The sequence below is a fragment of the Rhinoraja longicauda genome, chromosome 16 (assembly GCF_053455715.1).
Source record: "Rhinoraja longicauda isolate Sanriku21f chromosome 16, sRhiLon1.1, whole genome shotgun sequence".
In the NCBI taxonomy this organism is placed as follows: domain Eukaryota; kingdom Metazoa; phylum Chordata; class Chondrichthyes; order Rajiformes; family Arhynchobatidae; genus Rhinoraja; species Rhinoraja longicauda.
In genome coordinates, this window is record NC_135968.1 from 5,050,499 (window position 1) to 5,077,867 (window position 27,369).

General features: G+C 43.1%; 1 protein-coding gene and 1 gene segment (V, D, J or C); both read right to left on the reverse strand.

Moving 5' to 3' along the window:
• The window catches only part of LOC144601114 (uncharacterized), a 552,083-nt gene that overhangs the window by 218,825 nt on the left and 305,889 nt on the right, over positions 1–27,369 (reverse strand). The window lies entirely within an intron of this gene.
• LOC144601197 (Ig heavy chain C region-like) lies at positions 1,596–18,370 on the reverse strand (the record flags this gene model as incomplete). The annotated part of the segment is given in 6 exon segments: positions 1,596–2,295; positions 3,148–3,468; positions 8,251–8,568; positions 9,952–10,254; positions 10,623–10,943; positions 18,307–18,370. Coding segments are annotated over 6 exon segments (1,710 nt in total), but the record flags the coding sequence as incomplete, so codon positions are not given.

The window sequence follows — 27,369 nt, forward strand, 5'->3', positions numbered from 1 at the left end:
TGCGTTTCAACATTGTAGTATAGTTTAGTTCAGTGTATTTTGACGTGTACCGAGGTACAGTGAAAAGCTTTTATTGCGTGCCAACCAGTCAGCGGAAAGACAATATACGGTGACAATCCAGCCATCCACAGTGTACAGATACATGGTAAAAGAAATAATGCGAATGAGGTTTAGTGCCAGATGATGCCAGTAACGTTTGATCAAAGATAGTCAGCGGGACTCTAATGAGGAAGATAGAAGTTCAGGACTGTTCTCCAGTTGTGGGAGGATAAGATGGAACCATAAGCAGAGGTTGACTGGGTGCATTGCACAAGATGAATCTTTCATCCGTTTCAGCCAGTCATCAACGATAGGGATGGTGTTGGTGAGATGGCAACGCTTACTCGGGGGCTGGGATCGATTTCGCTGGATCGTACTTACGAACGCGCATGAGCAAAGGATTTCGGAGAAGCAGCATAAAACAGGGAAGCGAGGGAAGAAAAGGAACTGCAGATAATAATAATAATAATAATAATAATAATAATAATAATAATAATGCATTACATTTATATAGCGCTTTTCATATACTCAAAGACGCTTTACAGAGATTTAGAGAACATAGGGAAATGAATAAATAGATAAATAAGTAAATAAGTAAACGAACAGAGAAAGGAGACAGAAGGTGAGGTGACCTTCAGTGGTTGAAGGCTGTACTGAACAGGTGAGACTTCAGCGATGTTTTGAATGTGGTGAGTGTGGAGGAGTCTCTAACGGTTTGGGGTAGTGAGTTCCAGCCGGTCAGGCAGCAATTTTGGAGGGAATGTTCAGGTAACGTTTCGGGTCCTGGCTCTTCGTCGGCCTGAAGGCCCCCGACTCGAAATGTCGCCTGTCCATTTCCTTCATAGATATTCGCTGGCCCCTGTGTTACTCCAGCACTCAGTGTTTAGTTTACTTTAGTGTAGTTTAGAGACACTGTATGGCAACAGGCTCATCCCTCTACTAGTTCTATCCCACACACTAAGAGCAATGAATCTACAAAGCTACGGGTCCTTCGACTGTGGCTGGAAACAGGGAGAACGTACAAACTCCGTGTAAAATGAAGTGTGCAGCTCCGCAAGGGAATTCAGTTTTAACTGGGGTCTGTTGGGGTTCGTTTTGTGATGACAGCAAAGGGGCGGTATGTATTCAGAAAGCAAATGAGGGAAAGAAAAATATTTACTTGGCAAAATGTATAGTAATAATCCGGGTGGGAAAACGGGTCATTTTAGGAAATATTCACACCACCGTTGTATAAGAATGAAACCACAAAAACACCAGGTTCGGTGAAAATTTAAATCATAATTTTAAACTAATATCTGTTCACCCTTATTCATTAATTCTGATACGAGATTGGCCTTGCACAAAATACGTCAAGTAAATCAAACAAACTCCAGATTCTGAGCTGCGATTGTGTGCGAGGATCTGAGTAAGCTGAGTAATTCTCATTACATCGACCCGGCCCGCCGTCCCAGTCTCCGAAAAAGTGAGAGCATAGAAGTTTTCCTTCATATGAGGGAAGTTGTCACTTTGGATTCAGTCATGCTTTCCTCTTAATCGCAGACAAAAGCACGCATTGGTAAACCAGAAGTTTTTTATTCTGCATTTATTGCAATATGAAGCCACAGACAAGATAAAGCGCAATCTCCCACCTATTTGACAACATTTCCGAAGCATTCTCAACATTACAGCACAACCAATACCGTTCTATTTTAAACTGATACTCGTCATAGTTTTCTGCGATTGATGAAATCAGTGAAATATTTTACTATTTGTCGGATAATCTGAAGGATGCCATGGTATTGGATACATAGGAGACCGGCGGGCTCAGAGGCCCACACAGCGAAGAACGTAAGAGGGCTAAGCTCCTAAGCATTAGACATTGAATCGCAGAGAGTTAGATGCACGATTTAAAACTGTCGGTCAGAACGAGCGACACATTAACTAAAGTAGGTTTACCGTGAGACTTATTTATACTTCTGACTAAATTCGTTGTGAGGGACGGGTGTCCAACCAAACAGCTGAAGGTGGTCCCCTTCTCCCAGTCCTCTGCAGTCACTTTCAACTTGCTGGCAACCGAGCTGGAGCCGTTTTCCTTGTCGGTGTCAAGTTGGATGGTGTAACCCGAATCTAAAAGGGTGTCGTTGGACATCCAGGCGACATATATGTCTGACGGGTAAAATCCGGTGGCGAGACAAACTAGTGTGGCAACTTTCTCGGCTTGAATCTCTTCCGATGATGGGTGCAGCAGGTAGACTTTAGGATGTTGCATTTCGGTAACTGGAAAGAGAACAAAACCGATTGAAAAAGACACAAGGATCTGCAGATGCTCGAATCTTAAGTAAAATACAAACTGTTGGTGTAACTAAGCGGATCAAGTAGCATCTGTGGAGAAGAATAGCCAAGTGACGATTCGGTCAGGATCTTTCCTCAGATATGCGGTTCTATCTATGACCTAAACTTCGTTCCCTATTCTATCTTTTCGCTAGATTCGGGGCGTTCAAATATCAATGAAAGCAACAAATGAGGAGATCACCCGCTGCTTATGCTCTCGCCAAATATATTATGTATTGCATTTCCCCCTGTGGGACAGAATGTCTAACATTTAGAACATTATTCTTTCACGTTTGCGGAAGCCTATATTTTTAGTTTCAGATACGTTCAGATAGTTTCACACGAAAGGGCCCTTAGGCCAATCGAGCTACGCCAACCATCGATCACCCATTAACCATGGTTTTATGTGATCCCAGCTTCACATCAATAATCAATCATCGATTCATATTGGCAGTTTACTGAGGGCAAATACCCTTCACACCAGCACGTCCTTTGGATGTGGTGACAAAGCAGAGCACTGGAGGGCACGTGGTCAGAGTGCGAACGTGCAAACGCCAGACACAGAGCATCAGAGGTCCGGATCGAAGCCGGATCTCTGGCATTGTGAGACAGAAGCTTCATCAATTGCGTCACACCCCCACCCATACTGGCGCGGGGGTCCTGAACGTCCTATTCTAATGGGTTGCCATTCGCTGCTAATTGCTTGAAGCATAAGCTTAATGCCAATTCTGTTATTTTCATCCTATCGTCTCAGACTTAATGGACTATAATGACTGAACGACTGTTATATGTGCTTACCCTTGGAGCTTGTCGTGGAGACTTTCACTGGTGTTGGCAGATGACTGTCTTCTACGAAGCACATGTATTCAAGCCCACTGTCCCACTCTTCGACGCTAACCTTCAGCTTGCTGATGATGACAGATTTACTTCCCCTCCACTCAGGATCCTGAGTCTGTACTCCTTCCATTCTCAGGTTCCCATTCACTCGCCACGAGACCTTGACGTTCTGCAAATCGGTGTAAACTACTTCACAAACAATAGTTGCTTTCCGAATCGTCCAGATTTCCTCAAAGGAAGGTGTTTGTATGGCAGCATTGATGTTAGCTACATTGCAGTCTTCTGGCAAAAAAAGAAATGGGAGTGGTTATTTTCCTTCCGAAATGTTGAAGCTGCGGATAATAACTGTAACTGGGTTAAGTGTAGCTATTAATTCTACTTACTGCATATTCTTTATTGATTTCTGTTTAGCTAAGAAGGCTCCTTCCTCTTTCGTACCTTGGTTCCTGTCTTCTTTGGCTGATGTCCTTAGTAATATTTCCATTCGCTTATACCGCAGTGCAAGAATTATATGACCTGACTTTACCTGGAACCGATTTCACGAGTTCCGGGGATGCAAACATTCACCCTCTCGTTTGGCTGAAGATTTTTAGCAAACACTTACCAATGGCCTGAACGTGGCCGGTCCTAAAATAGTTCACACAAAAGGGCAAATCGTTTCTCTCTTTCATTCCCCAATTTAATTCTAAAACCTTCTTCACCGAAGGGGCGAATAAATGGAAAGTTACGCTCAGTGCCCAATCGCCATGTTTGACAGTGATTTCCTCCATTAGGTGGGGGGGGGGGGGGGGTTGTCATCCAGTACATTCTCGTATTATGAAGTGACTTTAATCTGTTTAGTATAATGTTCGCGGTGAATTAATCAGAAATGGCAAATCGTGTCTATAAATCTCAAATTAAAGCCATCACTCTAGTTTCTTACATGATCACGTGACAATAGTGCGAATGTATTCCCCGGATGTTCTCACCAAATGAATTACGCCCGAAATTATTTAAACTACACCAATGCATTCATCGATAAAGTTAAATTTCCAACAGGTTGGATAAAGCACAGTCGTTTTTTTTAAAGGTTCGCCGTAAAATTCGCCCACTATGCCAGTAGGATAGAGGGCATTGTGGTCGATAATGTTGATGGCCTGAAGAGGGCAGAAGCTCTCAGATTTAGCTGACTTATTTGCCATCAATCCTTAAATATCATAGCGCTCCTTGCAAGATCTATCATATTTAAAGACGTTTGCGTATGTTTTGATTTCTAGTAACTGTTCTATACTGTCTAGCGCTGAATGAAGATGTTACGGGTAGTTAGGGGTAGAGAGAGGAGGTGGGGGGGGGGGGGGGTTGGGGTGGGGTGGGGTTAGGTTGGGGACTGGTAGCTGTATTGGTAAGATAGCTGACAAACGAAAATACATGCGAATCCTGTATTACAATAAAATACATTACGAAACGTGTTCAGAAAGTGGAAAGATATCCCAAATATCCTGCCGTGTTGTATTAAATCCTGGTATCTTTCACTTTGCACTACCTGATGTACTTGTATATGACGTGAGTATATTCAGTATAATACGATTTGCTGTACTATGCGCAGGCGACATTTTATACTGTATCTCGGTACATCTGACAAGATAAAAGCAATGCACTAGCGCTGAGATCCATTATAATTATAAAGAGCTAAAAGTAACTCAGCGATGATAGGAGATTGTAACGTTCCGTAATCACCACTGACATGTGATGCTTTGCTCAACTGTTGCAGTCCAACTTCTGTTCGGTAGAGTATGCGAGGTTGTCAGGGTATCAGGCTATGAACCTAGCGAAGATGAAGGAAAAACTAAAAGGAAAAGCAAGGCAGAATATGCGAGCGTGGAGAAGAACGTGCAAGTGAGTGCATTCTCAAAATTACAAAGCAGATGTGTATCTGATGTCTGAGGCTTGGGATGTGGTGTCAGTGTAGCATGGGTAAATAATAGCCGCGCATCTTATATATGATAGTCAGTGAAACCACCGGTCACCAGTGAGGCAGTAAATAATGGTTCATGGTCGAGTCAGCTAAGGCCAACATGGTATCACACAGATCAGCATTGAGTGCTCTCAACCCATTTCAATACTTTGATGGAGTGATTAGATTAAATGCAGCTACGCTTGCACTGAGTGCAGGTTCGATAGAAGTCTGGGGCATATGGAGGATTTACTGGGACGAAGACGTTTAACAAATGGATAGATGCTTCGCAGGTAACAAAATAATGTGAAAATATATGACGATATCGACTTTGCTTGAAGCAAATGGAAAGATAGAGTAAGCTGGCCAGAGATTGAAGGGTAAAAAGTGTTGGAAGAATCGGAAAGTCAGACAGCATTTGGGAAGGGAATGGACAATAAGACTGAAGAAGGATCCCGAACCGAAACCTTATCTGTCCATTTCCTGCACAGATGCTGCCTGAACCGCTGAGTTATTCCTGCTGCACTGAAGAATCCAGTATCTACAGTTTCTTGTGTCTCCAGAGACTGAGATATTGGTGTTCAGAGATGTCCCCGTGTCCTTAGGTATGAACTATTGCAAATCAAGTGTACGTTGTCAAAACTGTAGTTTTGAAAATGACAGCACAAATTGGAATATGGCATGGAGCTTCCATTACACAGGCATAGACAACGGCATTTGTTAAGGTGTTGTGAATGGAGTTGAACAACATGCCGACGTCTGACCTTAGAATGGAAAGATGTTCAAACATGGACGTTGATAGTGACACAGTTGCACAGCTTGGAGAGACGTTGCCTCATAGCACCAGACACTTGACGTGGTGAAGCTGTTGCCTTATTGTTTGATCCTAACCTCGGGTGCTTCCAAAATGCAGACAGGTTTAGGTAGGTATCACCAACTAGAGAGCGGTCCTGACCTACCATCTACCTCATTGGAGACCCTCGGACTATCTTTAATCAGACTTTATTTGACTTTATCTTGCACTAAACGTTATTTCATTTAAACTGCATCTATACACCGTGGATGGCTTGATGGTAATACATAGATACTGTACATCGAGCATAGGTGCAGGAGTAGGCCATTCGGCTCTTTGAGCCAACACCGCCATTCAGTGTGATCATGGCTGATCATCTACAATCAGTACCCCGTTTCTGCCTTCTCCCCTTACCCCTTGATTCCGCTTGCCCTAAGAGCTCCATCTTACTCTCTTTTGAATGCATCAAGCGAATCGGCCTCCACTGCCTTCAAAGGCAGAGAATTCCACAAATTCACAACTCTCTGGGTGAAAACATTTTTCCTCATCTCAGTTCTAAATGACCTACCCCTTATTTTTAAATCGTGGTCCCTTGTTCTGTTCTCCCCCAACATCGGAAACATGTTTCCTGCAACTAGTGTGTCCCATCGATTAATAATTTTACATGTTTCCATAAGATCCCCTCTCATCCTTCTAAATTACAGTGAATACAAGCCCAGTTGTTCCATTCTTTCATCATACGACAGCCTCGCCATCCCGGGAATAAACCTCGTGAACTTACGCTGCACTCCCTCAATAGCAAGAATGTCCTTCCTCAAATTAGGAGACCACAATTCCACACATTACTCCAGGTGTGGTCTCACCAGGGCCCTGTACAACTGCAGAAAGACCTCTTTACTCCTATACTCAAATCCTAATCATGTATAGTGCTTTCGCTAACTGGATAGCACGCAACTAAAATGCTTTACACTATATCTCGGAACACGTGACACGAATACACTAAAGTAGTTTAAACTAAAACTACTGAGCGCTCTTGGGATTCAATTATGATGGTTGGGTATCAATCGCCATCATTTGCGTTGGTGCAAGATATGCTCCGATTACGACGATACGATTATATCTCCCAGGAAACGGTTATACGATGCGATTAACAGGTGTTCATTATTCCAACAATTATTGCTCTTGTAAACTGTCTTCCCTGTGGATTGGAATCTAATGGCGTAAATAACTCCCGCATTGAAATGAACACATTTTCCTTCGTGAGCATCGCTTTTAAGTTTTATTGTTATTCCCCCCCCCCCCCCCCCCCCACACACACACAGACTGCGCGGAATGTGCATTCTCCTGATCCTGGATGGAGCCATGCCTTATTACCACTTCAAGGCAGAAGGTCACAGAAACCCTGGACGTCACCAAGCGAGATGAATTTATTCATCAGTAAGGGAATTCACTTTCAAAACTAACTAAGTCGAAAGTCCGAGGAATGATCATGATCACAATTAGGAACAAAATGAAATGATGCAACTAATTTACACTCGTCAAATCGTGGGTATTGCATCAAGACTCTGTTTATCTCATGCTGACCGACCTCCGTTGGTGATTGGAATGTTTCAATACTTGGCATGGTCATTACGTCACAATAATTAGCTGCGCCTACGTTTTGCCTCCAATCAATGAATCGAAGATAATCGAATATTGCCAGGTTGCCGAACAGTGAATTCCAGTGAAACATGACTGGATTCTCAAACAGCTTTCCGTGCCGTGCACATTGCGAGTTTGCAATTTAATCATCGTATTTATCACCTAATTATCTCATGAAACCACAAGGCATAGGAGTAGAATTAGGCCATTCACCGAATCGATCATCTAATAGAATGAACATTGATTATTCATCTAGTTCCTGGCAAATGTCGGTTCAATTTATACTCATTGATCACATTCTACCTCAACGGAGAGGAGTCTGATTACAAGTGTCATCCATTCATCCATGATCGCGGATTCTATCACATGGCGCCATTCCCGAATTACGACCCATATTTCCTGTTCATGCTACACCCTAAAGGAATCCTATCACTCGCGGGGCACTTTAAATTTTCTCATGCAATTGATCTCCCCGTGTGAAGCAGAGATCCGATAGTATTTTGCGGTATTTCGGTTGATATTATTATAACGGACATTCAGGGAGGCCCGAATACTCCTCCCGTGCTTTAAACAAACCAATCAACCTGCTCTCCCAGTACGCTGGATCTGATCATTGGAGACCTTTGGTGGAATTTACCTGTTGATTCCCGATGAAGTGCGCATATTGGCTGTGTATATTTTGATATGTTGTCCTTACCTTTCGGGATCTGGATGTTTCGCTTCAGGGTGGATTGTGAAGAGGGGTGCGAGGCCACACAGGAGTATGTTGCTCCTTTCTTCCAATCGGCTGCTGTCAAAAAGAGAAGGCTCTTTGCACTGAACGTCTTGTCCTGTTCCAGCGCCGCGTGGAAGCTGGTAGTATTAGAGTGGAATGCGGCTCCGTCCTTCTCCCAGGAAACGGTTATATCGTTTGGATAGAATTCTGTGATCAAACATGTCAGTGTCGCGTTGCTCGCACTTTGAATCTCCTCCGGAGATGGCGGCAAGAGACGGATCGTTGGTTGCACTGGTTTGGCTAGAAGGGAAAGTAAAGCAGCATTATTCTTCCAATAATTCATTGGTTCGCTCCGGGGCCTATGACAACAAACCACTCTTGACAGCAGTGATGAAATGACGCACTGAGTACAGCATATAGGGAGCCAGAAGGTTACCTATGGCTACACAGGAATATATCAGAGGGAAACTAGGCAGAGAATTAATAGATGGAGCTCAACCCCGACGAATGCGACTAGATGCATTTTGTGAAATAATATCGTGGGAGGACAAATACGGTAGGTGATCAGTCATTAAGGAATGTTGATGAAGTGAAAGACCTTAACGTTAAAGTTCATAGTTTCTCGGAAGTCGCGACTCGGATAAACAGGACAGTGGGGTGTGGCATAGCTATTTTCATCGGTTGGGGCAGAAAAGTTGGAAAGTTACAGAGCAACTTTCCAAAATACAGGTTAGGTAGGTACGCAATGCTTGGAATATAGAGTGCAGTTCTTGGCGCCACGCAGTAGGACGAATATCACAGCGCAGGAGAGAGCGCAGGTGAAATTCACCGGATACTGCCTTAGTTAGATGACTTTAGTTATTGGTGGAGGTTTGATAGGCCTGGTTTGTCTTCGGTGCAGTAAAAGAGACAGAGGGTGAGATGATAAAGGCATATAGCATTGAGAGAAACATATTATGGATATATATTCAAAAGGCTTTCCCCTCGCTGATGCATCAATACTAAAGGGTTTTTTATTTAAGCTGGGAGGAAAGTGTTTTGCGTGCTTTGGTTTACACATTGCAAAGGGGAGCACTGCTAGTTTGATCGGCCATTGAAAATTATCAGGAGTGTGAAGAGGAGTTCTTGAAGCTATGCCCGAAGGGCCCATTGCTATGCGGTAGGACTCAATTATTTGATCGAGCAGTTCAGTTCAACGAAACATTAGAAATATTAGGGCAGCAGCTGCTTCCTCGGAGCACCACAGCCCGAGTTAGATCCGGACCTCGGATGCTCTCTGTTGGAGTTTGTATGTTATCCTTATGACTGTGTGGGTTTCCTCCGTTGCTCTGTTTCCCGCAAAACGCGCGGGTTTGGAGGTTAATTGGCCTCTGACAAATTGTCCCACGTGTGTTGGGAATGTTTGCGAATATGGGATAACAGAGGGCAAATGTTACCGGGTGATCGATGGTCAACGTGCATTTGGTGGACCCAAGGCTCTGTTTCGATGCTGTGCATCGAAACGAACTAAATTATAGCTGAATCGATTTTGAGAATTTCCCACTTTCGCCCTGATCTCTGTACCAGTTTTTACCCCCCACTGATCTTCATGCATGTTTACCTCTGTTATCTGACTTCCATTAGTTTTCTTGCTAGTTCAGTCTGCACACCGTTTTGCATTTGCATTGTTGTTATTGCACGTACCTTTAGCATTTCGTGTCCGCTGTGATACCGGAGTAGCTGATTGATGGTCCCGCGCTGAGCATGAGTACTCCACTCCACTGTCCCATTCTGCGAGGTTGCTGGTCAAGCGACCGATCGTCAGGTACTGGTTCCCGGCCTTGGTAGCTTGATCGGTTTGAACACCAGCAACTCTTTCCTTTCCATCCACTGCCCAAGAGATCGCAACTTCAGTCGGAGCTGTGGAGATCACTTCACAGACCAGGGTGGCAGTTTTCTTGATCCAAATTTCCTCGACGGTGGGATCTCTGAGAAGTATTGCGAGGTCTGGCAATGACATTGAGACAGTGGTTTATTGCTGGCGAATGAGATATTAGGCACGAAGCACAATTTCAACCGTTTTTGATTAGTACAGATGTCAGAGATTATGGGGAGAGGGCAGGAGAATGGGGTTAGGAGGGAGAGAGCCATCTCTGGCGGAGTAGTCTTGAAGGGCCGATTGGCCTAATTGCGCTATCACTTATGAGATTAAGATTTATCAAGTAACGGGTTACATGCTAACAAGTTTACATAGCATTTCTTTATTAACTGTGCAACGTCGCCATTCTGTGTGTACTTGAGTTACGTCATAACTTTTCAAATATTGAGGATGAAACTAGAATTGTTTCCGCTATGAATTAACGACCACCGCTTACCTGACGTCGTTTGAATGTCTTTTTGGAGGATTGAGCCTGTTGCAGTGTGGGATACTAGACAGGAGTACAGGGAACCGCTGGCCCAGTCGTTAAGCGGCACTTTGAACACACTCGTCGAGGTAAACGTTCCGTCTGCAGTTTCAGCTGGGGACGCAGTGGTAAAACCGGACTGTACGGCTTGTCCGTTTTTCTGCCAGTTCACCCTGATGTCTTGAGGATGATATTCGCCGATGAGACAAATCAATTCGACAAAACCCTTTGCCTTTTGTTCGTCAGATGCAGAGTAGAAGAGGCTGATGATTGGTGGTGTCGGTTGTTTTGCTGAAATTAACGACAATAAACTTAATTCTACAGCTATGCTCAGATATTTTCTACCTTGCATTGCTCAATATTTACCTTCAGCCAATTCGCAATTCGTATGATTAAACCAGTCTCTATTTTTTTGTGACATTCTGCTGGACATTAAACATCGAAAACCTGTCCCACATGTAAACTATGGCGATATATCAATAACTCTGTTAAGGATGTAAGGCAGGTTGGCTGAGGGTGGGAAGAAATGTTGGCTTATCGTTTAGTATATCAAAATTATTGCCGTAGTTAATTGCAATTTATTTGTCTTATAATTTCTGTCAAAATTCACCTAAAGTACTATTTAGAAAATACGATTAACTCACAGAATAAAATGATTTATGTACACTTTCTTGAAAACTTAATGCGTCCGAGAAGCGGGCATTTTCCCACATTCCAAACACATAATATTTTTTATCGTCTGCACAATGGAAAACTCGGTTATTCCTCAGATGGGCCAAATGTATGTTGCGATCTCTGCATGTTTAATTTTTTTTGCCTTACTGCACTTGTAATTTGACGGTGGCTGTGATGTACTGAATCTGGGAGGAAACATGATGATGTCACAGTGTGCCTGCTTAGATAAATGTGCTTAGTCAATCAAGGACCTGACCTTGGCCATAGAGTTATAACAAGACACGACACGGAACTAGCCCTTGGGGTTATCCACACCATCCATTTTTATACGAAACCGTTTTACTTCTCCCTACATTCTCATCAACTCCCCATTCCCACCATCCCTGCATTCTGCCACGATGAACAATTCACAGTGTATAACGGGGAAAAAATTGAGTAGACTCAGGCAATCACAGAAAGAATATGTAAAATCCACGTAGAGAGCACCACGAGTTAACATCGAATCCGGGTCCCTGTAACTGCGGGGGCAGCAGCTCTTCCAGCTGCATTACCGTACCTCCCACCACCCGCTTCTGAGAAGGACGAACAATGAACTTTTCCAACACCCATTTTCTCTTTGTGAAATCTTTGCGAAGTGCAAACACTATACCTTCGAGTGTACTAAGGTGATTTCAGCATTTATTCAGCCTGTACACTTAACTATGGCCGATGTGACTTTGTGAGGCCGGAAGCAGATGAGATGTGCGAGTATGTTACCAGAATTCAAAATTATTATTTATAACAGACGAGGCTGCGTGGATTCCTTCGGGTTGAGGCGTATTTCCAGCTTGAATGGATAGTTTTGTGTATAGTGAGGGACGAATTAGAGTGGATATGGGTACGTTGAAGTTGGCGTTATTTGGCTGGACCAGCAGCTGAAGTCCAAGACCATTGAAATGGCCTCATTAATTCGATTCTCAGAATGCCAATTTAAATTCAACTACCTAAATAACATTCTTTAAAACTGCTAGTCCTCTCAGCGGAACTATAGATTTTTGCTAAAAAAACATATCCTGTTCAATAATATCCTTCAAGGAAAGATGTATTTCCACCATTCTTTCCTCCTCTGCATTTCATTTAGCAACAGAGTCGCCAATGAATTGTCTTTGAATTGTTTCCGCCTTTCACAAGCAAGTAGTGATGGCTGATTAATATCCAAATCATCACCAATGTCCACCTAACATGAACAAATACTAAAAAATGTAGAAAATATGTGTTGGTTTTAATTTTCCAAATTTCACTTGATTCTGAAGAAGTTCAATTAGATAGAAAATGACCAAGATTGGCTCATTTCCTAAAAAGGTGAGGTAGGCAATTATATGGAAGTTTGCTACGCAGTTACGCGTCTGTCACAGTGAAAATGTTAGGAGCTACAGTCAAATACGTTATTGCGGGGCTCAGAGAAGAAAATCAAGGCAATCAGCCAAAAGTCAGCATGATTTGGTGAAAGTGAATCACTTTGACTAATTTATTTGAGTTATACGAAGGCGTAGTGAACAAAGAATCAGTGAGCGCACTATCCTTGAAACCCTTTTTTTTAAAGATGCAGCGTGGAAACAGGCATATCGGCGCTCCGAGTCAGACCCCATCGACCACCCGGTCACACTAGTTCTATGTTATCTCATTTTTGTCATCCATTCTTTGCACATCATGGCCAATTTACTGATACCAATTAATCTACAAAGACACACGGGTTTGGAATGGAGTTTGTTCACGTTTCCTGAAGTGAAAATACAGTGGACAATCTTTAAACAGGTGCTGAAAATATATTCTATATGAGGAATATGCAACAGGGTTTTTAGAGTGGAGGAGTCGCTTTCGCGTAGTTATCTTCAGATGCCTGTATCGCGATGGCCATTGTTGCAGCTACGTAGCTATTAATTCTACAAATGAACAAATCGTCTCTGTAAAGCAGCACTCATAAGCTGTCTCACATGCATTTTCACCACCTGAACTTCCAGAAGGCATTTGAGACCATGGTGCAGTAAAGATTACTGCGGAAAGTAAAAGCTCATGCTACAACATATTGCAGGAAAAATGTTCCCCATGTTGGGGGGAGTCCAGAACCACGGGTCACAGTTTAAGAACAAGTGGTAGGCTATTTAGGACTGAGTTGAGCAAAAACGTTTACAGCCAGAAAGTTGTGAATCTGTGGAATTCTCTGCCACAGAAGGCAGTGAAGGCTAATTCACTGGATGTCTTCAAGAGAGAATTAGACATAGCTCATAGGTCTAACAGGATCAAGGGACATGGGGAGAAAGCAAGAACAGGGTACTGATTCTGGATGATTAACCATGATAATATTGAATGGCGGTGCTGGATCGAAGGGCCGAATAGCCTACTCTTGCACCTATTTTCTATGTTTCTATGTTTCTATATTAACGTAGATGAAAGATTGGCTTGCTAACGCGAAGTAGAAATTAGGCATAAATGCTTAATTTGTTTCTAGTTAGCTGGTGGCAAGGATGATCTGCGATAAGGATAGATGCTGAGGCTTCAGCTGGGCGAAGAAACCGAGGATATATATGGAGAGACACAGCTTAGAAACTGTGTTAACAATCAACCAGTCATTTACATTTATTCTATTCTAATCCATTTTCGTTTATTCTCCCTGCGTTCCCATTATCTCCGCCCAGATTCTACCACTCATGTAAGCACAAGGGTGAAATTACATTTACCAATGAACCTACGAGATATAGGAAGGAACTGGAGAACCCGGAGAAAACCTATTCGGTCACAGGGAGAACGTGCAATCTTTACACAGACAGCGTCCGAGGTGAGGTTCGAACCCGGTTCTGTAAAAGGCCAGAGAAAGCTAACAGACTGTTACCGTTTATTGTAAATGAACAGAAATGGGCAGGTCATACTTCAGTTATGTACAAATACATAAGCAAATACAACGAGCGCCACTAAATCACAGATGGGGAAGATGTCACATCAAAACGGCGCACCTTAAACAAGAAGAGTAAAACGCACTCTTACGAGTTACATCTGGCAGAGATTAATTCATTAGAAGCAGTACCGATAATATTTGATTAGTCTCATAGCTGGAATGGTGTGAAAGAAGCAGAGTCATATCGCACGGAAACAGGCTCTTCTGCCCAACTCGTTCATGCCGACCAAAATGGTCCATTTGCCCTCGTTTGGCCCATATTCCTTTAAACCTTTCCAATCTGTGTCCCTGTCAAAGTGGCTTTTGAATGCTGTTAGATTACCTGCCTGAACTACCTTCTCTGGAAGCTCGGTCCATTTACTCACCACCATCTTCTTGATTAACGTACCCCACGTAAAAGACTCTGTGCATTCACCCTATCTACTCTCCTCATGATTGATCACACATTTATAAGATCATCCTTTTGCCTCCTATGCTCCTAGGAATAAGGTCCAAGCCTGCCCAATATTTCCCTAAACCCCAGGCCCTCGTGTCCCGGTAACATCGTGGTGCGAACAGTTTTGGCAATCTAGACTTGTACCCGATGTCGTTCAGAAGGGTGAGAACCGACCTGATAAGAACTTTCAAGAACTTGAGAGGTGCTGGAGTGGTAGCTGTGGAGAGGGCACTCGACTCGTGGGAGAAATCTGTAACTTGAGAATAAATAACGGGCCGCCCATTTAAGACCGAGAGGAGGGAGGGAGCGAACATTTTGTTTCTCCTCTCCCTCAGGTTTGCACATCATTGTATCTCTCTTCCTCAAAGAGTAGAAGCAGACCCTTTGCATGTTGATAAAGCAGGCGCAGATGGATACTTGATAAGTAAAGTGCTAAACAATTATTGCAGGTAAATCAGATCGTCCAGTAGAGTTTAGAATTAGAATTAAATTAGACATATAGGCAAATGGTAGGGTAGATATAAGGGGGAAAACTACACATTCGTACTCCTCATTTGTAAAGATTACAGAGTGGTGGATTAACTCAGAGAGAAAGACAGCATCTCTGGAGGACATCGGTAGGTGAGGTTTCGGGCCGGGACCCTTCTTCAGACTGAGCAATTAAATTAGGCAGAGGTAGGGTCTCAACCCGAAACGTCGCCCATCTCTGTCCCAGAGATACCGCCTAACACGTTCACGGGAGGGGTTGGGAGCTGAGGGCGGTGGTATCAGGGAAGGAAACAATTTTAATGTATTCTTGGAGAGGAAACAGTGTCAGATTTTGGGCAATCATCGCCATGTTCCATGGATTAATAAATGCACTGAAGATCACGTGCTTCTAATTTCAATTTAGATTTTTGCTTTTGATTTTAATTAAATAAAATCACGTTTAAAAAAAAAAAGAGAGATTCAAAGGTACGAGCTGTCGGGGATGAGCTGTCTGTCCATGGGCGTGGGGAAGAGAGTGGAAGTTTTGTTGCCTCCATCACAGTGAGGGGGTGTTTGGAGTCACTGTGATGGACGTTTGTGTTGGGGTTATGTGTCTTGTGTTCTTTTTTTGTGTATGACTACTATGTAGTTTCGTTAAAAATAAAGCTCTGTTGAACTGTTGAACTGTTGTTGAGAGTGCTGAATTTCGAGAGTAACAATGCAGGAAAAGCTATTTTATAAGCGTTCAAACATAAAGAAGGGCGCATACAAATAGGAATGATGTCAAATTATTTGGAGACACCAGAACACTCAAGTGGAAACTTCGGCGAAACTCAAAGTGTTGGAGAAAGTCGCAGCATCTGTGAAAGGAATGGACTGAAGACATTTCGGATGGAGACCCTTCCGTGGAGTCTTCTTTGGGCTCAGTAAAAACGGCCCTACCCGAAACACTGTCTGTCCATTCACTCCACGGATGTTTCCTAACTCAATGAGTTCTGCCAGCACTTTGCGTTTGGATCAAATTATTTACATGGATGAAGACGCACGGTGGCGCAGCGGTAGAGTTACGGCCATACAGGGCTCGCAGCGCCAAAGACCCGGATTTGATCCCGACTTTCGGTGCTCTCTGTGCGGAGTTTGTACATTCTCCCCGTGACCACGTGGGGTTTATCCGAGATCTTCGGTTTCCTCCCACACTCAAGAGACGTACATGTTTGAAGGATAATTGGCTTGGGTTATGTGCAAATTGACCGTAATGTGTGTTGAATGTGCGGGCATCGCTGGTTGGGCCGAAGGGCCTGTTTCTGCGCTGTATCTCTAAACTAAAAACTAAATGCAATAATTACATTGCTTCACTCCGCATTCGTGGGTGTCATAATAGCATCAGAAAATTGCATAATTTTTCAGTGTTTTGGGGAGGAATGCTCTGGGTTTTTGATTGCACCTAATATACCAAGTAATATTGGTGTTATTGTGAAATATTTTTCTCATGACTATTTCTCTGGAATTGTTACGCTGCCATGCTGCGAACTATATTCTGCAGTTGCGCCATTCCCTTTGCTCTACCCATTGTATTTGAGTTACCTTGATTGTATTTATATATGGCATTATCTGATTGGATTGGATAGCATTCAAACAAAAGTATTTCACAGTACCTTGCAACTTGATAATAATAAAGCTAAAAGCTAAACGTATTCCATCTCGGTATTAAATCCCGCTGCTCAGTAATCTTTGTATTGCAAAATACAGTTCAACATTACCCTTCGATATCAAGAGTTATATATATACAGTATATGTCAGCGTTTCGGAGTAACTCAATGCATCGAATACAAGAAAGCACATCGTAAAAGGAAAATATTGCTTTATACATACACGCACACACACACACACGCACACACATATATATATTTCGGGCCGGAACCCTTCTTCAGACTGAGCAATTAAATTAGTCTGAGGAAGGGTCCAACCCGAAACGTCGCCCATCGTCCCAGAGATACCGCCTGACACGTTTCAAGGGAGGGGTGGGGAGCTGACGGCGGTGGTATCAGGGAAGGAATCTACTTTAATGTGTTCTTGGAGAGGAACCATTGTCAGATTATATATATATATATATATATATATATATATATATATATATATGATATGCTTTCTTGTATTCGATGCCTTGAGCTACTTCGAAACACTGACATGTCATCAAGTAAACTCTGTAATGCAGCTAATCTTATGATCGATTGTTGCACGCTGCGAATTGACCGAGAAACATTTGGTTGTAGAGGGTAGTCCCAGGATATTTTTATGTCCTGTTTTTGTGCATGCTGCATTGGGTATGTTATTAAATTCAGTGCATCTTTCTTCTTAATTTGTATGGAGAACTATCTTTCACACACCACGAAAAACCCTGAACACTCCGATCATCAACGCTGAAATATAACCGGTATGATCACTAGCATTAGCGACAGAAAACTTCAAAGTATATTATCTGCTGCTTATTGTGACCTAAAACGCGCTGACAGAAATTATATATCATGTTCTAAATTTCTGAAGAGCAGATGGTCTCTCCCATACGAGCAAGTAAACAAACTTTTCCCAACGAAGGTCTGCTTGTCAATTGCCCTGGCTATCAGTTGATGAAAATGCTGTTTAAATTTCTATTGACTTAATTCTTCTGGAGCTTAATGCCCATTCGAGGTTTTATGTCAGTCGCACAATAACAAACATAGAATCCTCCTGTCCTCCTTTGAGAGACCTGGTTTCTTGTATATAAGCCTATATTGGTCGTGCCTGTTGGTTAATCCGAACTCTCATATGTCCACATATAAATATCTATTTTGATAATAATACTGCAAGAGCTGTTATCGGATACGTTATCGGGGGTTGGGAGGAGAAGTGTTGGGCGAGGGGAATTTGTGGGTTTCGTTTTGCAAAATTACATTTTTGTTGAGTGACCCATTGGTCCAGCTGAGGAATGCAATATAATGTCTATATTTAAGCCAACTAAATTGACAAACCAATATTCCAAAAAGACATTCACAATTCACACCTATTCATCGATAATCTAAATTATTTTTTATCACTTGAGCGAAAAGAAACCAATAGAATATCAAAGTGAAAGTCTTAAAAGATAACAAAAAAAGGTCACTTACCAGGCTTCACAGGTTTCACAGTCAGCTCTGTGCCAGCTCCATACTTGTAGTTATACACGATGATTCACTTCCTCGTAAGCCCGGCACAAAAATGGTCATTAAAGATATGGTGTTGCAATAGGTTCTCCAAAATGATATGACTACAAAAAGTTAATTGGTGGGTTGCGGTAGGCAAAATCATTCGTTGTTCCCTTCAGTTTTCATCCTTATGGTCTTGTTTTCGCTGATCGTTAGTTGTTGCAATACCAGGTCGTATGATCCGGAAAACGGAATTTCGCTGATTGAACGGTGAGAATGTGGGTACATTGGAAGCAAAGAAGAAAAAAACTTAATTGACACCATATCCAGCAATATCTATGAGTGTAAAGACCCACATCACGGGTGGGGCACCAAAGCACTGCTGAAGATGTTTGTGTTATGACTTGAGCTTCTGTGATTCTGTGAGCTTCTGTAGTCCACACATCATTTCACATAAGCACAATAACTGCACCGTTGAAAATTGTGCTTAAATTCCTCCAGATATTCCAGATTTCGTATCGAATTTTGCAGTGGAAACGGTTTATTCGTTGTTTTGACCACTTAGTATCCAGTAGACAATTATAACTCTAAGCCACTCAAGATATTTTGGTAAATATCAACGTTCTGCTTTCAACACGACGGTAGGATTTATATAACAATCACGAAATATGCGGCGATAAAGCTCTGATATGTCGAGCAGTGTGTGCTTGGCAAAAGCAGTGGGTATTTAGCAATTAGAGTTTCAATCTCTGAGGAAATGTTTCGTATTCATTTTGCATTAAGAACTTCTGGGGCGCTTTATGTATTACGGGAGTTGAAGATTCATCAGCGTGGTTCCAGATACGACACACAGTGTAAAAGTCCAGTACAATAATAGACCCACCTGCCCAACTTGGTAAACAGAGAAGCTGCACATCCAACTCTCCCGACTTCGGCATGTGTCAGGTGTCACCACATCTCACCACTCATTGCCAATCTGTCCTCGTCCTACACGGGATTCAGCAGCTACTTAGGTAATTTTATGTTCAATTAAAGTGAAGCGATTCATGATTTCTTCAGAGAAAGAGAAATACAGTCTTTTTGTATTGCATGAGCTGCAGGTTAGTGACAGTGCTCTCCCCGGCAGACGTACGTGGCAGTGTCTTCAGCGACCAAGTTCCTGATCTGCAGGGAAAAGGACTTTTGTTGACAGTTGACTGTTTCAACGTGTCGTCCTCCAATCGTTAGTTGCTGTTGCGTTTGACCCGGTCTTTGCCGGTACCATGCTGTGCTATACAGCCCAAAGCTGGAATCACGTAAAGTGCACTGGATGGTCAGAGTTTCGCCGGGTTCATTTGTTGCCGCACTCGGTGTTTGTTCTACTCTTATACCGAAGGCATCTGAAGAGAGAAACCCCATGTTTAATACATTGCTTATTTGAAATAATGTAAGGTTTAACACACAATGACAGCCGCACAAGGTGGACGTAATATTTCAATTAATAATATTTAAAAATCAAACTGCACTCACTCGATAACCAGGCCAAAAGTATTGAAACACAGAAAACATTCATGGTTTTTTTCCACGATAAAACAACGGTTAAGCAGAGAGGATGCTCGACCTCAGCTTCCACTGTCTGTGTAACCATGCAGCTCTCAGCGAAGACCTTATAAGCCTCAAGAGTCAGAGCTCATTTGCATACAGGCGTTGTTAAACTGTACTGAGTGCAAATATATTTCGGGTGATAGCAAAAAATATGTCCGCCTTTTCTGCTATTAATTTGCAGTGTATTAACGTGAAGGGGCCGGTAGATATATAGAGAATGTTCTTGCACTGGTTTGGCTCCATCCGAATGAAAGTTCTTAAAATTCTCTCTTCGTTTAAGCTTCTGGTTATTTTTGTAATGCCAAAATAACAAAAGTAGCCAAGGCTAACAATCCGATTCAGTTTGAGTTGAACATCATTATGAAATAAAATAACATTTGATACAGAACAAAAAAACAATCGCACTAAAATTCAGTTCTTCGCTGTGAGACTACTGATTAATCCTTCCATCGAGAGCCCAATTTCGAAGGGCCCAGGTGATTTCTTGTTTGGGGGGCTTTGTTAGATTTATTGGAATACAGAATTATGGAAATTGGTTTACACAGTCCATAATGCGATGGTGTGGGAAATGCAGATACTTACACTACGGTGCAAAGAAAGCAATTGGGTGAATAGGTATGTGACTGGGGAATAATATCAGAGGTGGATAAAGTAATTAAGGTTGTCCAATCTGGCTGCTGAGAAAGTGTCCAATCGAATAATTGTGCCAGTTTCATTAATTGAAAATAGTTTCCAAAGAAATCTGAAAGCGCTGCTCTCACTGTCCTCGATTTTACTGCGAGAAAATATAAGAAAACGCTTCCCGGAGGTTCCCAATCTTCAATATAAACCAATGATTTGCCAAGAATGCTGTCGCGAAGGCTCATTTCTAGAAATTATAGGATGGCATTTTTTTTTTACTGTTCCCCGAAGTGTCTAAATGAAAAGATGCAAAGCTGAAGAGCTGTTGCAAGGGATTTCTTCCAGCCCAGCACAGGCAACATCAAGTAAATTTAAATCCCACTATGCCAATGCTAAACTTCATCAGGTATATTGATATCATCCATATTGGCCAGTTGAATGGGAATGTACAAGACCACGATGAAAGAAAGAGTTTGGAGGTTAAATTCAAGTAGGTGATATCGTAGGCAGTGAAAATGTTTATCATGGATTTCCGCAAGATTTTAATCAGTTGGGCATGTGTATAGTGGAATTATCCATAGAGTTTTGTTCAGATATTGTGACCTCTTGTATTTTGGCAAATAATGTCAGGGCATGATCTTCCCAGCCAACGGTAGGATCCTGGGCAGTGCCGTGGAGCAGAGCGATCCAGTCGTTCCCCTAAAGTAGCAACGTAGGTAGTTAGAGTGATGACGAAGGCTTTTGGCACGTTGACATCACCAGTGAGAGAACTGAGTACAGAAGTTGGGACGTTATGTTACAGTTGTACAAGATGTTGGAGATGGCACGCATGCATCATGGTGTTCGGCGTTGAACACCCAACCATAGGAAAGAATCCTTTAAATCGGAAGGAGTGCTGAGAGGATATACGGGGATGTTGGCAGGTCTCGAGGGCCTGAGATATATCGAGTGGTTGGACATGCTAGGTCTTTATTATTTGGAGTGCAGGAGGCTGATCTTATCGACGTGCAAAAAAGTCACGAGCGGTATAGATGGGTAAACCAACAGTCTTTTTCTCAGGATCGTGTAATCGAGAACTAGATAGCAAACAGTTGTAAGCGGAAAGATTTAATAGTTGAGGGCAACATTTTCACACGGACGGTAGTCGTTATGTGGAATAAACTGCTAAAGAGCATAATCGAGACAGGTACATTGCAACATTTAATATTATTTGCAGGTGTAAATGGGAAGGATAGGTAAAGAGAGATATGAGTCGAACGTGCGCAAATAGAACTTCTTTAAATGGCAGATCGCGGTCGGCATGGACATGATGAGTCGTAGGGCCTGTTTCAATGCTGTATAACAGACCCTGTGAGTCCATCAAGAAATATCATGTACCAGGTTTAATGTGAGGTTATACATGCCCAAACGCGAACGCTCAACAGAGAATAAAGCCAATAGGGATTGTTTGAGTATGAAGAAGTAATTGCTTGTCCAGAGTCCTCAAGAAGTGCACACAGCGGAGAATATAGTTCCCTGTTTCCCACGAATCCTTGGCCTTCACCAGAAACTCAACTGAATCGGACGCTTTAGTTCTCTGACTATGAAGTCAGATCAGATGTTGCGTCTCCTAACTCATCAAAGCCTTTCCATGATCTACAAGGTACAAGGCAGGAGTGTGACGGATCATTCTCCATTTGCCTGGATGAAACAGTTTGAGGCCCAAATCACCACGCTGAACTTTCACCACTGTCCACCCTTCCCGGAGAAAACAGTGCCTGTTACTTCCCACAGTGTGGATCTTCCCAACCCATGGCATTGTGGGATATAGATCAACACCATGCAAGTGTAATGGAGAATTTCCAACAGCCATGGAATTGCCTGTGATATCCAGAGTCTCCTGAAAACAGGGAATAGATGAATGGTGATATTTTGCAATTAAGAGCCAAACCTGTAATAACTCTTGTCAACGGAACGGCAGACTATTAACCATATAACCATATAACAACTACAGCACGGAAACAGGCAAGTTCGGCCTTACCAGTCCACGCCGACCACTCTCTCTGACCTAGTCTCATCTACCTGCTCTCAGACCATAACCCTCCAATCCCCTCTCATCCATATACCTATCCAATTTACTCTTAAATAATAAAATCGAGCCTGCCTCCACCACTTCCACCGGAAGCCCATTCCATACAGCCACCACCCTCTGAGTAAAGAAATTACCCCTCATGTTACCCCTAAACTTTTGTCCCTCAATTCTAAAGTTATGTCCCCTTGTTGGAATCTTCCCCACTCTCAACAAGGGGCCACAGTTTAAGAATAAGGGGTAGGCCATTTAGAACAGAGATGAGGAAGAACTTTTTCAGTCAGAGGGTGGTGAAGGTGTGGAATTCTCTGCCTCAAAAGGCAGTGGAGGCCAGTTCGTTGGATGCTTTCAAGAGAGAGCTGGATAGAGCTCTTAAGGATAGCGGAGTGAGGGGGTATGGGGAGAAGGCAGGAACGGGGTACTGATTGAGAGTGATCAGCCATGATCGCATTGAATGGCGGTGCTGGCTCGAAGGGCTGAATGGCCTACTCCTGCACCTATTGTCTATTGTCTATTGTCTCAAGGGGAAAAGCCTACCCACGTCAACTCTGTCCGTCCCTCTTAAAATTTTTAAAACCTCTATCAAGTCCCCCCTCAACCTTCTACGCTCCAAAGAATAAAGACCCAACCTGTTCAACCTCTCTCTGTAGCTTAAGTGCTGAAACCCAGGCAACATTCTAGTAAATCTCCTCTGTACCCTCTGGGGAGAAAGTGTGACAACCTTTGGAACCAGGCTCTGTGGTCACATGATCGGCATTATGCATATGTATCAACATGGATATTACTGGTGTACATCAGACTCGTCGAGGCTCATTTTCATTCAGCAGTGCATGATATGACAGACAATCTCCCACAAAACTGATATTTCGCAGCTATATCTTGTCATCCCCTTTCCATTCCACATTTGGAGTTGGGGGCGTGGCGTTCAAGAATCAATATGCTCACTAAAGAATAGGATAGCCCAGCCCTGCCTCTTTTCGTGTACTTTTTATCCCACCACCTCCAGGTCTTGGAATAGATCACCTGCCGTGATTGTGTTTCCCGGAGATAAGATGGGCAGGAAAAGCAGCATCAGAGCAAACATTGAGGATCCATTTCCATGCGTAGCACGCGAGGGCTCTGATGCAGTTGACCTGATGTATAAAAAAATATTATTCCTTAAGGTTACGAATCGCGTTATTCAGAATCAGAAGGAAACGGGAAGCAGAATGAAAGAAACATATGAAACGAATGGGCAGACCATCCACAGATCGACAGGAAATGCTGGAGTAACTCAGCGGACCAGGCAGCACCTCTTAAGAGAAAGAATGGGTGACGTTTCAGGTCAAGGCCCTTCTTTTCCAATGATATTTTCCAATCTAATGGGACTTCCCGGATTCAGGGAAGTTTTGTAAAATCAAAAGCCACGCACCAACCACCTCAGCAGCCATTCGTTTTGAAATCATTGGACGAAGCCATCAAACACGAAGAGTTGTGAACCCTGCTCCCATGCTGTACTCTGTATTATTTCTGATTATAATTTTCCTAAATCCCACCTCCTTTCCAATTTCTGACGTGCGCCCCTTTTTGGAATTTTAGCTACATCCTCTCTGGCGAAACCGATTTAGGACATCTTTTGAATCCACCTGACATCTTCTGTTTATTCCCCATTATTAATCCCTACACTCTCAGTTGAAGTAAGTTGTGATGTTTTGCTCAGTGTATGCTTTTCGTGCACACAGAGTGATAGGGTTATATAAAGAAGGTGTTTTCGAACATTTTGGCCGGTGAAGGTATCAACTGTGACCAGGGGATGGACGGTACGAGCAGCAGGTGACCTCTTTGCATTGATCAGTCGTAAAAATATCTACAAAGCTTTCTGCGGCGAACGTATAAGTTGAGTTTATTGAAGAGGCAAGGATTAAAAACCTCAATGAAGTCAGTGGTTATCTTTGGTCGAATATTACCAAGCTTGTGCCTAATGAATGTCATTATGGGTTTGAACTTTCATCGCGATGCAGATGGCAGCGGCTTTCACCAAGTCAGCATGACATCAGACCCCTCCGCGCACTCGTCAACCTGCGGTATAATTTTACTCAGTGACTCATCCCGTAGTTTTACTCCCTGAAAGATATCGAGAGCCTCCTTCTATATGAAGCAACGGGTAACCCCGACTTCATATGTTGCGGTCGGCAGTGTACTACAGGTGGGCAATTAAACAGGCGGGAAATGAAGAATGGAACACGACTGACAATTACTTGTAACCCCGCCCTTTTTATTTCTTTGCCGGGCGGCTATACCGTTCAACATTAATCAAAGACTGATGACCTTTCAATGCGGCGTCTGCTGAATGCTGACACCGACCTCATTAGATCCAATGGCAGCTGAATGCGGGAATCCGACTAGGCTGCTAACAGGAATAAACATATCCAAAATATACGAACTACACCCATCATAGGCGGCACAGTAGAGCAGCGGTGCAGTTGATGCCTCACAGCGCCAGAGCCCCGCGTCCCGGATTCGATCCTGACCAAGTAGTGCTTGCTTAGACGGGGTTTGTACTTCTCCCCGTGGCCTGCGAGGAATTTCTCCGAGATCTTAGGTTTACTCCCACACTCCAAGGACGTGCACGTGTAGCAATGTAAAATTATTCCTGGTGTACGTAGATAGTGTTAATGTGCGGGGATCGCTGGTCGGTGCGTACTAGGTGGGCCGAAGGGCCTATTTCCTGAACTCAACTCCCCTTTATTAATGGCCAGGGAATAACTTAATCGACGTGAGATCACTGTTTGTACTACAGGGTACGGACAAGTGTGAAGGACTGGTATTAGCTGTAAAACTGTTTTCCAACTCATTGTGTATTCTGGTAGACTGCAACACGTTGAAAGGTGCGCTAAATAAGCATGGCGTAATCACATATCATGATCTCCGAATCCTGATTCGAGAGTCCGTTCACAAGCGGCAGGTTGCCGAATGCCATTCACGTCAAATGTAACTCGAGAATGTCGTAAAGAGTGAGAATGTGAGTGAATAGCTTCAGATACAGATGGGGGATGGACAAACGAATTATACATTTTGCACAAAGAGTGAAGTGACACGATGCGGAGGAAACTGTGTAAACGGATTCATATATAGGAAAGGGTCCCGTTATATGGAGACCTGTTGTGCACAAACACAAGCACAAAGAGCATGAGAACATAAAGAGCAGATGCAATCCATTACGTCCCCCAAAAAAGTTATGCGAATGAACATGCTGGCTATTCTGAACATTGGCATCCATTAATCTTTCTTGCCTGATCTCCAGTCATTGATTGCCAGCTTTGCCAGCTGCCTGTTTCTTCACGCATGCGGCACGTTGTTACAAATTTCGGAACTACGACCTTTGGTCAAATTGTCCATGCTGACCGAGGTGCCCCATCTACCCTAGTTCCGCCTTCCAGCGTTTGGCCCATATTGCTTCAACCCTTTCCTATCCACGTACCTGCCTAATTGTCTTTTGAATGTTGTTATAGTACCTGCCCCAACTACCTTATCTGGCAGCCCGTTCCATTTATCCACCACCATCTGTCGGGAAAAAGTTACTCCTCAGATTCATATGGAATCGTTGCCCTCTCACATTAAACCTATGTCCTTTTATTGTTTATACACTGGGTAAAAGCCACCGTGCGTTTCCCGCTTCTGATGGTATACCGCTTCTGATTTTATACAACAATATAAGATCATAGATACATAGATATATAGAAAATAGGTGCAGGATTAGGCCATTAGGCCCTTCGAGACCGCACCGCCATTCAATGTGATCATGGCTGATCATCTACAATCTGTACCCCGTTCCTGCCTTCTCCCCATACTCCTTGATTCCGCTAGGTCTAAGTGCTCTGTCTAACTTTATTTTAAATGCATTCAGTGAATTGGCCTCCACTGCCTTCTGAGGCATAGAATTCCACAAATTCGCAACTCTCTTTGTGAATTTATTTCCTCATCTCAGTTCTATATGGTCTACCCCATATTCTTACGCTGTGGCCCCTGGTTCTGGACTCCCCCGATATCGGGAACATGTTTCCTGCATCCAGCGTGTCCAATCACTTAATAATTTTATATGTTTCTACAAGATCCCCTCTCATCCTTCTAAATTCCAGTGAATACAAACACAGTCGCTCCATTGTTTCATCATATGGCAGTCCCGCCATCCAGGGAATTAACCTCGTGAATCTACGCTGCCGTCCCTCAATTGTAAGAACGTCCTTCCTCATATTAGGAGACTAAAATTGCACACAATACTCCAGTTATGGTCTCATCAGGGTCATTTTCTACTGCAGAAGGAACTCTTTGCTCCTCTGCTCAACTCCTCCCGTTATGAAGGCCAACATGCCTGTTGTACCTGCATGCATACTTTCAGTGACTTATGTACTAGGGCACCCAGATCTCGTTGTCCTTCCCCTTTTCCTAACCTAACACCATCCAGATAAACTTCAAAGAAGAAAGGTCTCGACCCGAAACGTCACCCATTCCTTCCCTCCAGAGATGCTGGCTGACCCGCTGAGTTACTCCAGCATTTTGTGTCTACCACTCAGATAATAATCTGCCTTCCAGTTCTTGCCACCAAAGTGGATAACTTCACATTTATTCACATTATACTGCATCTGCCATGCATCCCTCAGCCTTCTGCGCTCCAATGAATAAACTCTGAGCCTGCTCAACCTCTCCCTCAGGTCCTCGAGTTCTAGCATTTCCAAATCGTCTATGCACTATTTCCAACTTAATGACGTCCTTCCTGTCGCAGGGTGACCAAA